This window comes from Pogona vitticeps, chromosome 2 (assembly GCF_051106095.1).
Source record: "Pogona vitticeps strain Pit_001003342236 chromosome 2, PviZW2.1, whole genome shotgun sequence".
Lineage (NCBI taxonomy): Eukaryota > Metazoa > Chordata > Lepidosauria > Squamata > Agamidae > Pogona > Pogona vitticeps.
This window is the reverse complement of record NC_135784.1, coordinates 18,307,381-18,320,394: the sequence shown is the minus strand read 5'-3', so window position 1 is coordinate 18,320,394 and position 13,014 is coordinate 18,307,381. Positions and strand designations below refer to the sequence as shown.

General features: G+C 46.5%; 1 protein-coding gene across 1 annotated transcript in view; it reads right to left on the bottom strand.

The window, feature by feature from the left end:
- The window catches only part of LOC110071158 (uncharacterized), a 21,551-nt gene extending 8,537 nt beyond the window's left edge, over positions 1-13,014 (bottom strand). The window contains exons 1-6 of the mRNA XM_072988259.2: positions 11,930-13,014; positions 11,178-11,260; positions 8,066-8,192; positions 5,730-5,812; positions 3,324-3,450; positions 1,920-2,015 (exon numbers count right to left, since the gene is read on the bottom strand). Of these exons, the coding sequence (XP_072844360.2) occupies positions 1,920-2,015; positions 3,324-3,450; positions 5,730-5,812; positions 8,066-8,192; positions 11,178-11,260; positions 11,930-12,230 (817 nt within the window). The 5' untranslated portion in view covers positions 12,231-13,014. The remainder of the gene's footprint in view (positions 1-1,919; positions 2,016-3,323; positions 3,451-5,729; positions 5,813-8,065; positions 8,193-11,177; positions 11,261-11,929) is intronic.

The following is a 13,014-nucleotide window of genomic DNA, read 5'->3' as shown; positions in this document are numbered from 1 at the left end:
AGAGCAACCATCCCGGCTGAATTGCTCATTGAACTGGAGCCAGAGGTTGGGAGTTCGATTCCCCCACTGGGCCACCTGGGAGAAGAGCCAGCCTGGGTAGCCTTGGGCAAGCTGCACAGTCCCAGGGCTCCCCCTAGAGGAAGGGAAGGGGAAACCACTCCTAAGTACTCCATAGCCAGGAAATCCCCGCAAAATGGTTGCCAGAAGTCAGAAAAGATGTGACAGCATGTAATGATCATTAAAACAAGCGCATGATACCCACAAGTGTTTTTAATCTGTGATTGTTTTCCATTTGCATTTCCTTAGAGTCCTACTTTTTTGGGGGAAAGTGTATAAATCAAAACAAGGGGGGGAAAAGACACCAAGTGATATTAGTCAGCTTAAAAATTCAGCGAGGAAGCCACAAATCTCTGCAGGTCCCTGTTCATTTCTCACAGCAGAATTACAGGGGCTATCATTTTAGCCTGATCCTGGTAACATCCAGGTTTGTCACTCTTGGCTGAATCTATATCTGTCTTTTTTTTCTCCTTCTTTTTAAAAAATAATCAGTGCAGTGTAGCGGATAAAGTGATGGACGAGGAACGAGGAGATCTGAGTTCGAGTCCCCACCTGGCCACAGAAACTCACGGGAACAAAGTAGGATGGCACTGGTAAAGATGTCACTTCCCTTAAAAACCCTATTAGGGTCACTGTGAAGTCGGATGCAACTTGATGGCACATCACAGGCACATACGCACTTTTTGATCATGGGATTTACAGTGGTGCCTTGCAAGACGGGCGCTCCGTTTAACGATGAATCCGGATTACGACGAGGTTTTTGCGATCGCAAAACAACGTTTTGAATGGGGGAATTTTGCTGCGTGATGATCGGTTTCCTGTTTTGGGAACCAATTTTCGCTTCCCGACGATCAAAAACAGCTGATCGTCGGGTTTTCAAAATGGCCGCCGGGTGCTCAAAATGGCTTCCCACTGTGTTTAGGAACCATTTTTCGCTGCACAGGCACCCGAAAATGGCCGCCCCTATGGAGGATCTTCGCTGGATGGTGAGTTCTTAGCCGATTGGAACGCATTAACCAGGTTTTAATGCGTTTCAATGGCTTTTTTATCTTTGTTTTACGTTTTCGTTCTACAGTGATTTCGCTGGAACGAATTAACGTCGTAATGCAAGGCACCACTGTACTTTCTAAAGACATGCTGCCCTGCAGCTGGGGTTTGTTTGCCTCCTGATCCATTCCTAGCACTTTTTAAAATCAGAGCACCCAGCAGCCTCATCTTTCACATGCCAGGAACACTCTGGAAGCTGTTCTTCCAAAAAGTAATTTTTTACAATCTCTGGACCTTTTATATAGTTATTGTGTGTGATCGCTATTTATTGCTTTGTCCCCCACAGATTTATCTAATTGTGTTTTAAAGCTGTCCAAGTTCATAAGCAATACATCTTGTGGAGGAGAGTTCCACAGTTTAACTAAACATGCTATAAAGTACTACCTTAAGAACCTAAGAAGAGCCCTGCTGGATCAGGCCGAGGGCCCATCTAGCCCAGCTTCCTGTATCTCACAGATGCCTCTGGGAGCACACAAGACCACCAGATTTAACTGTCTCCTGATCCCCCTCTCCTATATCTGGCATTTTGAGGGAGCATCATTTTAAGCCTGGAGATTATGCATCCCCATCATCATGCCTTGTAACCTGCAATGGATTTTTCCTCCAGGAATCTGTCCGATCCCCTTTTCAAGGCATCTAAGCCAGATGCCGTCACCACATCCTGTGGCAAGGAGTTCCACAGACTAAACACACCTTGACTCTCTCCTGAATGTTGTATCATTCAGATATCACTCATGGGTCAGAATAAATTAAAAAGAAAGAAAAAGAAAGAAAGGCCCTTAATTCAACCCTTTGCCATACCCAGATCCCTTTACCTGACTCAGTCGCCTCTGCTCCATCCACATCCAGAGAGCGAGAGAACCACAAATCTTCTTTTTCTTCTGACTGGGAGACGAGGTCAGACTTCCACGCTGGGGACCCCATGTGGGAGAGAGGCAAAAACAAAGAAGCAGGAAATCTCCTTGATGTCATCCTCACTGGGAGCCCTTGCACCCATTTCTGGAGCAGGGAGAACCCACAACTGCCCAGTTCCTTGGACTCCCTCGGGGTTTATTTTGTGGAAATGAAGCCCATTTCAACTACACAGAGCTCTCTTGGTCCCCCTATCAGAGGGTTGAAGGAAGGAGGTGTGATGTAATATGGTGTCTGTATTGAATGAATGAATGAATGAATGAATGAATATCATGGAACCCCTGAGCTGGAAGGGAACCCTAAGGGTCATCAAGTCCAGCCCCTGTCAAGGAGGCCCAGTGGAGGGATCGAACTCCTAGTCTTTGGCTCTGCAGCCAGAGACCTAAAACACTGAACTATCCAGCAGTAAGACGTTTGTTTTATCGTAAGTAGCTTAAACTTAAGCAACAGCAGAAAAGAACATTATACTGAGTGTTCTAGGACAGCGGTCCCCGACCTTTTTAGTTACACCTGCTAATTGATGAGTCTCCAATCAAATTCACGGTTGTGTGCCAAGTCCAGCAACTGCTACCCTGCCTGAAATTTGATCAGGGATACACTAATTTGGAGCTATGTGTAGACATGGGCACGAACTTTAGTTCGGCGGTTCGTGCCAGTTCGTATGCACGGCACGACAGGGGCCACATGATTCCTTCCCCCGCCTCCCCAGCCAATGACCCCCTCGCCAGTCAGAGCGCACTCCTCTCCTCCTCCTTTTCGACTGTTCAACCAGTTCCTGGCAGGAGCACAGGTTTGCCTGTCGTACCGCCTTGTCCGAATGGGTGATCAACCAAGGAGGCGGGGCAGGAAAGCCCATGCTCTTGCCGGAGACTGGTCAGGCAGCCGAAAACGAGGTGGAGAGGAACGAAGGCACGCCAGCTGTCGAGAAAGGGATTCGACCGGGGAGGCCAGGGAAGGAATCAAGGTCCAGGGTCATATCTCGCTATGAGTTACCGGCATTGCCTTTACACAGACATAAATACCAATCTGGATTCTGAACAGCATGTTATAAATCTTATACATAAACCCAGGCTACTGTGTGCCTTCACTTGAGTAATTGGGGGGGGGGATTTGCTAGTGAGCCTCAGGCGGAAAGATAGCTTGGGGTTGCCCTGAACACATGCCACGCCAGAAGTTATGAAAGGAGACAAAGGTGGATAATGGATGGTGACCCAACCTCCCTCGAGGCCTTTAAAGAACAGAAGGGGACCCAGCGCCTTCCAATCCCTCCTGCCTCGTCACCCAAAGGGAGGAAGGGGGTTCCTTACCTGACGACGCCACGTTCTTGTAATTCTCAAGCATGACTTCTGTGTACAAGGCTTTTTGGTCTGGATCCAGGAGGGACCATTCTTCTCCGGTGAAATACACAGCCACATCTTCAAGAGATACTGGGTTCTGTAAGGATAATATTTATTTATTTATTTGTCTCATTTATAGGCCACCTTTCTCCTGATAAGGCAGCTCACGGTGTTAAAAACAAAATAAAAAAGAAACCCGCAACAAATTATATATCAGGATCCCTTTATCTGTGGGATCAGTATTGACTGATTCACTTATCCACAGTCTGAAAATATTAAAAACATTTTTAAAAAACCACCACCACCACCATATATATTTTAATGTTGCTATTATCAGAACTGGCCACTAGAGGGCAACGCGAGACCATGCTATTTATAGTCTTTGGTGGAGAAATATATTTCCATGGTGTCACTACCAGAATTGACCATGAGAGGGCACCAGAAACCATTCTATGTATTGGTAAGGTAAAGATTCACCTTGACATTTAGTCCAGTCGTCTTCGACTCTAGGGGGCGGTGCTCATCCCCGTTTCCAAACCATAGAGCCAGCGTTTCTCCAAAGACAATCTTCCGTGGTCACGTGGCCAGTGCGACTAGACACCTTCCCACCGAGGTGGTACCTATTTATCTACTCGCATTTTCTACAAGCTTTCGAACTGCTAGGTTAGCAGGAGCTGGGACAAGCGACAGGAGCTCCCTCCATCACGTGGATTCGATCTTACGACGGCTGGTCTTCCGACCTTGCAGCACATAGGCTTCTCTGGTTTAACCTGCAGCACCACCACGTCCCCATATTCTATGTATGGCATTCGCTATTATAATAGCATTTTAATGGCAAAGTGAAAGTATGCCCCACAGAGAATATTATTTGAACCCGCCTAGGCAGATACAGTAGTTCAGACCTTTGCTAGTATTTATGCTGCATATTGTTTGAGTTACAAAACAAAACAAAACCTGGAAGCGGATGGGCTTGTTACTCGCTGGTAGAACATGTCCTTTGCCTGCTTCAACTCATCTCCCAGTAAAGCTTGGGAAGTACAGAGATGGAAACTGGGGTGTTTGTGTGTCTTTGAAAACTACGCCTCCCAGGATTCCATGGGCCCTGCTGGCTCTGGCATTCTGGGAGTTGTAGTCCCCCTGCCCACAAAAAAATATTGTTCCCACCCCTAGGAAACCAGCATCACTCCAACCCTGCAGTGAGCTAAATGAACCAATGATGTGACAGCTACTCTAGAGAGGACATGGATTTGAACGACGAAAAACGAGATTTTGACTGAACGTTAGCAGGAACTTCCTGGCCGCTAAGAGCTTTTAGTCGGTGGAAGAAAATCCCTCAGAAGGTGGTGGGTTTTACTTCACTGTTTTGACGTAAATGTTGGACAACCATCGGCCAGGGATACGTAACTATGGGTCCCTCCAACAGTAGGGGGTGGTCTAGAGAAGAATTTGGGTCTCCTTCGACTTCCATTGTTCTATGCTATGAAGCACAGCTGTTTTCCCATATACATGGATCCCATTCACATGATGTGGGAACCGGGGGTGCTACGCTGTACCTAAGGGTGGGAAAATCACTTTTTCTGTGGACTACAGTCCCGCTCAAAGGGAGGTGGTGGCACTGCGGGTTAAACCGCAGAAGCCTCTGTGCTGCGAGGTCGAAAGACCAGCAGTCCTAAGATCGAATCCACGCGACGGAGTGAGCTCCCGTCGCTTGTCCCAGTTCCTGCCAACCTAGCTGTTCGAAAGCATGTAAAAATGCGAGTAGATAAATAGGTACCACCACGGTGGGAAAGTAACAGCGTTCCATGTCTAGTCGTGAGGGCCACGTAACCACGGAAACTGTCTACGGACAAATGCTGGCTCTACGGCTTGGAGACGGGGATGAGCACCGCCCCCTAGAGTCGGACACGACTGGACTAAATGTCGAGGGAAACCTTTACCGTTACCTTTTACAGTCCCCCTCATCCACCTGTTGGTATGGATCATGTAGTTTAAAATGTAAATTTTTGAAGAGCTCAATGGTTGAGGTCTCTGGTTGTGGAGGCAGAGGTTGGGGGTTCGATTCCCCCACTGGGCCTCCTTGACTCGATGATCCATAGGGTCCCTTCCAGCTCTGGAGGTCTAAGATGATGGTCATGATGATGATAAGGATTAAATTTCTCCCAAGGTCTGACTACTGGGACTGATAGGAGTTGTAGTCCAGAGATACCAAGGAGGGAAAGACCTTCCTGATCACAAACAGAGACGATGACAGCAGGCTGGATAATCTTCTTCAAGGTAACACGGGTATAAAACAAGTTCTGGATTGCCCTTCCAGGAAAACCCAAACTTCCATCTATGAGCTCTCCGAGACTCCTCCCCGTCAGAGGGATCTCATACCTGCAGATCATCCGCGATGTCTTTTTGGTTTGCTGGAGGGACGGGAGATAATCCGGACTGGACCAGCGACGTCATTTCATTCTCTACAGAAGGAAAGAGGTCAACGTATAAAAGAGGCCACAATAGTTTCCGTTTCAAAACCAGATCATCTCACAGGTGGCTTCTTGGCTTTTAAGACCTTCTCTCTTTAGGCAGGCCTTTTAAGCAGTACAGTGGTGCCCTGCTTAACAATTACCCCGTATAACGACGAATCCGCTTCACGACAATGTTTTTGCGATTGCGTTTGCGATCGCAAAACAATGTTTGAATTGGGTTTTTTGCTTAGCGATGATCGGTTCCCTGCTTTGGGAGCCGATTTTTCGCTTTACGATATTTTCCAACAGCTGATCGTCGGTTTTCAAAATGGCCCCCCGCTGTTTTTAGGACTGATTTTTCACTCTACAGGCACCAGAAAATGGCCGCCCTATGGAGGAGCTTCGCTGGACGATTAGGTATTTTGCCCATTGGATGCATTAACCGGTTTTTAATGCGTTTCAATGGTTTTTTTTATTTCGTTTGACGACCATTTCGCTCTACAGCAATTTCGCTAGAACAAGTTAACGTCGTCAAGCGAGGCACCACTGTAACTGATCTCAGAAATGCTGGGTTTTTTTAAACATACAGGTTTTTAAATGTTTTTGAATTCTTTTTATACTTGACTTTTCAAAGGCTTGTTTAATTGTGTCTTGAAATGTGATGTTTGTATAGTGCTTTTAAATTTGTTGTTCTATCTGTTGCAAACCGCTTTGGGTCTCCTGTGGGGAGAACGGTGGCAGATAAATAATTTAAGTAAACAATAAAACATGGAAGGGAGCTGATTTGGATTCCAGAGAAAGAAAAGTTGGAAGCCACCACAATATCAAAGATCTTGTTAGCAAGATCTGAGAAAAATAATTCTTGCAAGCTCTGTGTGAGAAGTCTTAAAAACACTATGTTCCGGGAAGTAATTATGATTCAGTCATTAAGCACAGATTTTGTATGTGGAATGGCTTCTTCTTGTTATCTCCAGTATTTCTGATAAAAAAAGACTTCAGGCAGCAGAACTGCACCCAATATCTGTGGTACCTAATCAAATATAACTGCATGAATTCAATTTTAGTCCTTACTGGACCAAACCTATGGAAATTCATGGGATTTATGTAAATGATGATCATGATGAATGAGCCCCATGCATCCTACATTAAATGGGACTAAAAATAGATTTAGGGCCACCTTTTCTAACTGGTCTGACTCTCTCAACCCCCCTCCCCGGTTATCCAACTTTGCCTGTGTTTAGAATACAGTGGTGCCTTGCTTTATGATTGCCCCGCATTGACGACGAATCTGCTTAATGACAATCTTTTTGCGACTGCAATTGTGATCGCAAAACGATGGTCTAAATGGGGGAATTTCACTTTGCGATGATCAGTTCCCTGCTTCAGGAACCGATTCTTTGCAAAACGACGTTTTTAGAACAGCTGATCGGCGGTTTCAAAATGGCCACCGCATAATTAAAATGGCTCCCCGCTGTGTTTAGGGACGGGTTCCTCGCTATACAGGCACCGAAAATGGCTGCCGTATGGAGGATCTTCACTGGACGGTGAGTTTTTACCCCATTGGAATGCACTGAACGGGAATGGAATGCATTGAATGCGTTTCAATGTGGGTTTTTCCCCGCTTTACGATGTTTTCGCTTAATGGCGATTTTCCTGGAACGGATTATCGTCGTTAAGCGAGGCACCACTGTATCTAGCACTTTTCAGATACACTTTTCAAAGACTTGAAAGGTTCTCAATTACATATCCCAGAGTGCAGGACACATAAGGAGCTCACGTTACAGGAAGCCAGATTTCAGCTAAATATCAGGAAATACTTCTTAACGGTTAGAGCAGTACGACAAGGGAACCCATGACCTCAGGAGGTGATGAGTGCTCGGAATCTGACCCTTTTTGGACTGAGAGTGCCTCAAATCCCCCTAGCTAGCAGCACTACAAGCCATAACAGGTCAACCCTTCTACGAGTTATAGTCTTTAAAAAGGCAACTTTTCCACGCTCTTGCTGAGGCCACGTTCTAGGAGGGCCGGCTGCAAAGGGCTGACCCTTTATCATGAGATCCACTGTTCTCTTCCTGACAGCCTGACCTACCTCACAGGGTCGTTGTGACAATAACAGGCAGGGAAGAGGAAAGAGTAAGAGGTGCCACCCTGAGCTCACCGAAGAAAAGTCAAGATACACATATGACCGATAAATTAAAATAAATCAGACGAAGCCAGCTACTTCAAAGGCCTCCAGAGAGAACCAGAGATGGGGCTGCTCACCCAACGTGGCCACATTTCCGTAATTCTCCAGCATGACCTCTCTGTAGAAGAGTTTTTGGCCAGCATCCAGGAGGGTCCACTCCTCTCCAGTGAAATACACAACCACATCTTCAAACGACACCGGGCTCTGCAAACACGAAGAAGTTAGCCAATAACACAGTACTTAAAAAAAAAAAAACAACAACCCACTGTGACGGACAGGTCAGTAACCACTCCTGTCCATCACAATGGAATCCTGATTCAGGAGCCAATGAGTGAACAGAAGAGGCGGAACTAAGGATATATAAGAAGAATGGATGACAGTTAAAGAGCAGTTAGAGAGGATTTCAGTTAGAGTTTGAGTTAGGGATGAGTTAGGGATATGAGTTAAGAGTCAGGGACTTTGGTTAGGGACATCAGTTAGAGAAAAGCAGTTTAGGCAATTAGGACCAGCCTTATGTTAGAGAAGAATAGATAGAGAACAAGATATGAAATCAATAAATACCTTGATTAACATGATTATATATAAACAAATATAAATGTTACCAAAGCACAACAGATTGAATGAATAAAATAAGGCCATCCGTGATTCACTTTATATGATTTACTTATAAACACTTAAATAAACCTTGATTTATTGAATAACACTGATTGAAGAGTCATATCTAATAGAGTGAGGAATAAATCCTCTGGTGGCAACAGAAAAGGGTTGAGAAATAAATATCATACCCGAAAGTGAACCTGGGTTGTGTGGAAGAACAAACAGGGGAACTGGGTGTGTGTGACACCCACTAACAGGAAGATCCATCCTGATCAGATGAAGGCTCAGCCTGACTGTTAACTGCCTCTCAGTTTGCAGAGATACAGACCAGATTGTGACCTCATTCTGACATCAGAGGATAAAGAAAATGAATAGTTAACTATTAGTACAAGAGGGGCTTAAAGATTTTCAGAATAAAGTTATTTTTTAAGCTCCTGCTCGCTCCTCTAGGTTCCTTGCTCAAGGCCTCCTGAATTCCTGCCTGACACTCAATCCATGATGACACCATAGCTGTTAAAGGGTCATATAACCCACTTTCAACCCTCAACTTGATCTAACAGGAAGATCCATCCTGACCAGTTGAAGGCTCAGCCTGACTGTTAACTGCCTCTCAGTTTGCAGAGATACAGACCAGATTGTGACCTCATTCTGACATCGGAGGATTCTGACCTATGGCTAGGCTGGTTAGGAGAATTGTGGGAGCTGCAGTCAAAGAAAGCCACTTTATCAAGCTCTGCTTGGCATATCATGAGCTTGCCCAAGGCGGCACAGGCCAGCTCTTCCTCCCTGGAGGCACAGTGGGAAATCCAACTCCCAACCTCTGGCTCCACAACCAGCCTTCGTAACAATACCCAAAGAAACCTTTAGTGTATCCCGAAAACCTGGTTCCAGATCCCAAAGCAAAGACACAGATCCCAAACCCTGGGGATCACTCGTTACCTGAAGGGTGACATCCCCAGTCACAGGACATATTTTCCCTATCAATAGCTTAATTGAAAATAAGGGATGAATAATTTCAGGAGCATCTTTCAAGAAAATGGGTAGTTGACTATTAGTACAAGGGGGCCTTGAAGCTTTTCAGAATACAGTGGCGCCTCGCAAGAGGATTGCCTCGCGGGACGATTAATCCACAAGACAACTAGTTTTTGCGATCGCTGTTGCACTTCGTGAGACGATGGTTTCCTAGGGACGATTTTCGCAAGATGACAATTTTCCCCCATTGGAACGCATTAAGTAGATTTCAATGCATTCCAATGGGGAACCACATTTTGCAAGACGATGTTTTCTATGGACGATTTTCACAAAACAACTATTTCCCCATTGGAATGCATTAAGTAGATTTCAATGCATTCTAATGGGGAACCGCGTTTCTTAAGACGATGTTTTCACAAGACAGCGTTTTTCACGGAATGAATTAACATTGTCTTGCGAGGCAGCACTATAAAGTTATTTTTAAACTCCTGCCCACTCCTCTAGGATCCTCGCTGAAGACCTCCTGAATTCCTGCCTGACTCTATCCACTATGACACCATAGCTGTAAACAGGTCATATAACCCACTTTCAACCCTCAACTTGACCTAACAGCAGACCTGGGCAAAATGCGGCCCGAGGGCCACGTACAGCCCGTGAGATGCTCCTGTACAGCCCGTGGACAGTTTTGAACATCAAAATCATTTATAGCTTTTTGTCTAAAGTTGATCAGTTGCTTATCTTTAACATACCGCAAAAAAACTCTTTAGTATTTGTGAAGATTAACAAGCTTAAAATAAAAACAATCATAACATCACTGTTTCATTTTATTTTTAAGTAAAATTGGTTCCGCCCCTGAACACAGTTCAGATTTTTCATGTGCCCCCCCTATAGAAATTAATTGCCCACTTCTGTAGTAAGGATAGCCAGCAGTTTTTAAAAACAAATGCTACGATATTAGCTCTCTGTGTTGTGAGGATGTTTTTAATAGCTGTGAAAGAAAAAGGGGGATTTGGCTGTCTGCCATTTTGAAGTGCTGTGGTTAGGCTAAGATGCAGGAGATCTGGGTTCAAATCCCCACTTGTTCACTGGGTTTCATTGGGCCCGTCACATTCTTTGAGTCTGGCCTACCTTCCCAGGTGGTTGAGAGAAGAAGGCTCAAGGGTGAGCCAATATAGTTCTGGGAGGCACAACAGGCTAGATCCCTAACTCCCCTCCCCCCCCGGAATAAAACACAAAATAATGATATTACCATTCACACTTGTTGAAAACCAGCCCTGACCATTGTTTTAGGTTTTGGGTGAGAAGGGCTTAACTGATAATGGGGGGGGGGAAGGAGTCAGCTTCTGATATTTTCCCACTGCGTGGTCCACTTTGTGAATGGCAGTGAGCACAAGAGGGGATCCTGTAGACCATATTGACTGCTGACATGAGTGTCTTCAACATCCAGGCTACCCTTGGCCATGTCAAACTCGGCATCCTTTTTCCCGCCGGCCAGCCTACTGTGCAGCCCTATTGGGTCACGTCCTGCACAATATACCACATTCATCAACCGGATATCTTCTGAAGTAAGGAATAATATACATTCTGTCCGCATGAAAGCACCGAAGATAAATCTCGTACCTGCACAAGATCCGCAGCGTTGGCTTGCTTTCCGGGGAAAGGAGGTGACAAGCCAGGCTGAACCAGTGCCGTCATGTTGCCGTCTGAGGAGGTAGGATGGGCAAAGGGTGTGACAAGATTACTTTTCAGTGTGGGCAGGAGATCACCCCACAGGTCCCGTGTTCAGGTTCTGGGATTTCCTCATAGCCACCTGTGCCCCAAACCGTAGGCCATCGTGGCCAGTTATGGCCCAGTCTGTGAGCCCTGTGTGGCCACCAGGCCTAGCCCTCCTTTTCCCCTTTAGCACCACCTTCTATCACCCCACGAACCCAAAAAACCTTTGAGTTTGCTTTCCTGTCTCCCTGAAGGAAGGGAAACAGGCCAGCAGGAATGGGTGCCCCCCTCATCTACCCTCCTGCCCCCCAGAGGCACAAATCCCAGGGATAACCAGTAGACCTTTGTGGGCTACAGTACGATGCAGACCTCTGTGTGTAGACCATATGGGCCTAGAGGGTTCTCCTTGGGGGCTCGGAGGAAGACCACGTAGAGGTTTGGCAATCCGGTGGACCTCTTAGCAGATGTACGGGCAGGATTTGGCCCGACTATAAAAACAGAGCTGCCCCAATCAGGAAACAGGAAAGCAAAACTCAACCTTTGCTATTCCTTCGGAGGCATTCAAGACCCACGGCCCGAGGCCTTCGCCTCCCTCTATCTAACCACAGGGCCGGCCATGCCTTAAAAACATAAGACGAACCCCCCCCACTGGAGCGTACCAGAGGCTGATCTGGCCCAGCTTTCCATCTTCCCATGAGAGGTCTGTGTTCCTATTCTGCGTCCACTGAAAAACACTCGGTTCGTATTTGATGCTTCCGTTATTCCAAGAAGCTGGCTGGACCGCTGAGTGGTTGAGGTCTCTGGCGATGGAGTTGGGAGTTCGATTCCTGCCACTGGGCCACCTGGGAGAAGAAGCCAGCCTGGGTAGCCTTGGGCCAGCTGCACAGTTCCAGAAGAAGGAAAGGAGGAAACCCCTTCTGAGTCCTTAATACCTAGGAAACCCCGGAAAAATCTCACCATTAAGTCGGCAACAACTTGACAGCATGAAACGATTATCCATTTATTATTCTCCTAAGCATCAGCAGGCAGAGTTTGCTCTAAATATGTTGGGGTATTTCTGGAGCACTTTGGAAAAGCCTGGACGGAGGAACTTCGCCAGCGGATCAGAATTTGTGCCAACGCTTTCTGGCTCCTTTTTTTGCCAAAGAGAGGAAATTCTGAAAAACAACCCCCCCCCCCTTGCCTTGCAATATTTTTAAGGCACAACACCATGGCTTTAACTTTTATCTCCATTTTCCTCCCTCCTCCTCAAAAAAAAAAGGCCCTCCATTTTCACAGAGCCCCCCCAAAAGGAAGCCTGCCCAGCTAATTCCACTGCACCCCCCCCCAAAAAAGGGCAGAGAGCCAACCCCACCCTTATGAGAAATAGGGGGCTCGTCCTCCTCCTCCCCTCCCCATTTCTGCCCTCCCCCCAAAAAAAGCATCAGCTCCCTGGCTTTCTGCCTTGCTTTCTAGGATCGACCCCTCCCAATGATGCCGCCCGATCCCGCCCCCCCCCCTTTTCCCATCGGGAGCCACCCGCGGACCCTCAAAGATGCCCCACCTTGTCCAACAAAGAACAGTTCATAAATCTGGAATGGGGGGGGGAGAGAGAGCAGGAAATCCTCCCCCTTCTGGGATATGTAGTCCATCTCTTCCTTTCTTTCTTCACCCCCCCAACCACCACGACTCAAAGGATTCTGGGAGGTGTAGTTTTCAACCCCCTAAATGACCCTTTTAATTGTCACTGGGTGTTTTATAGATG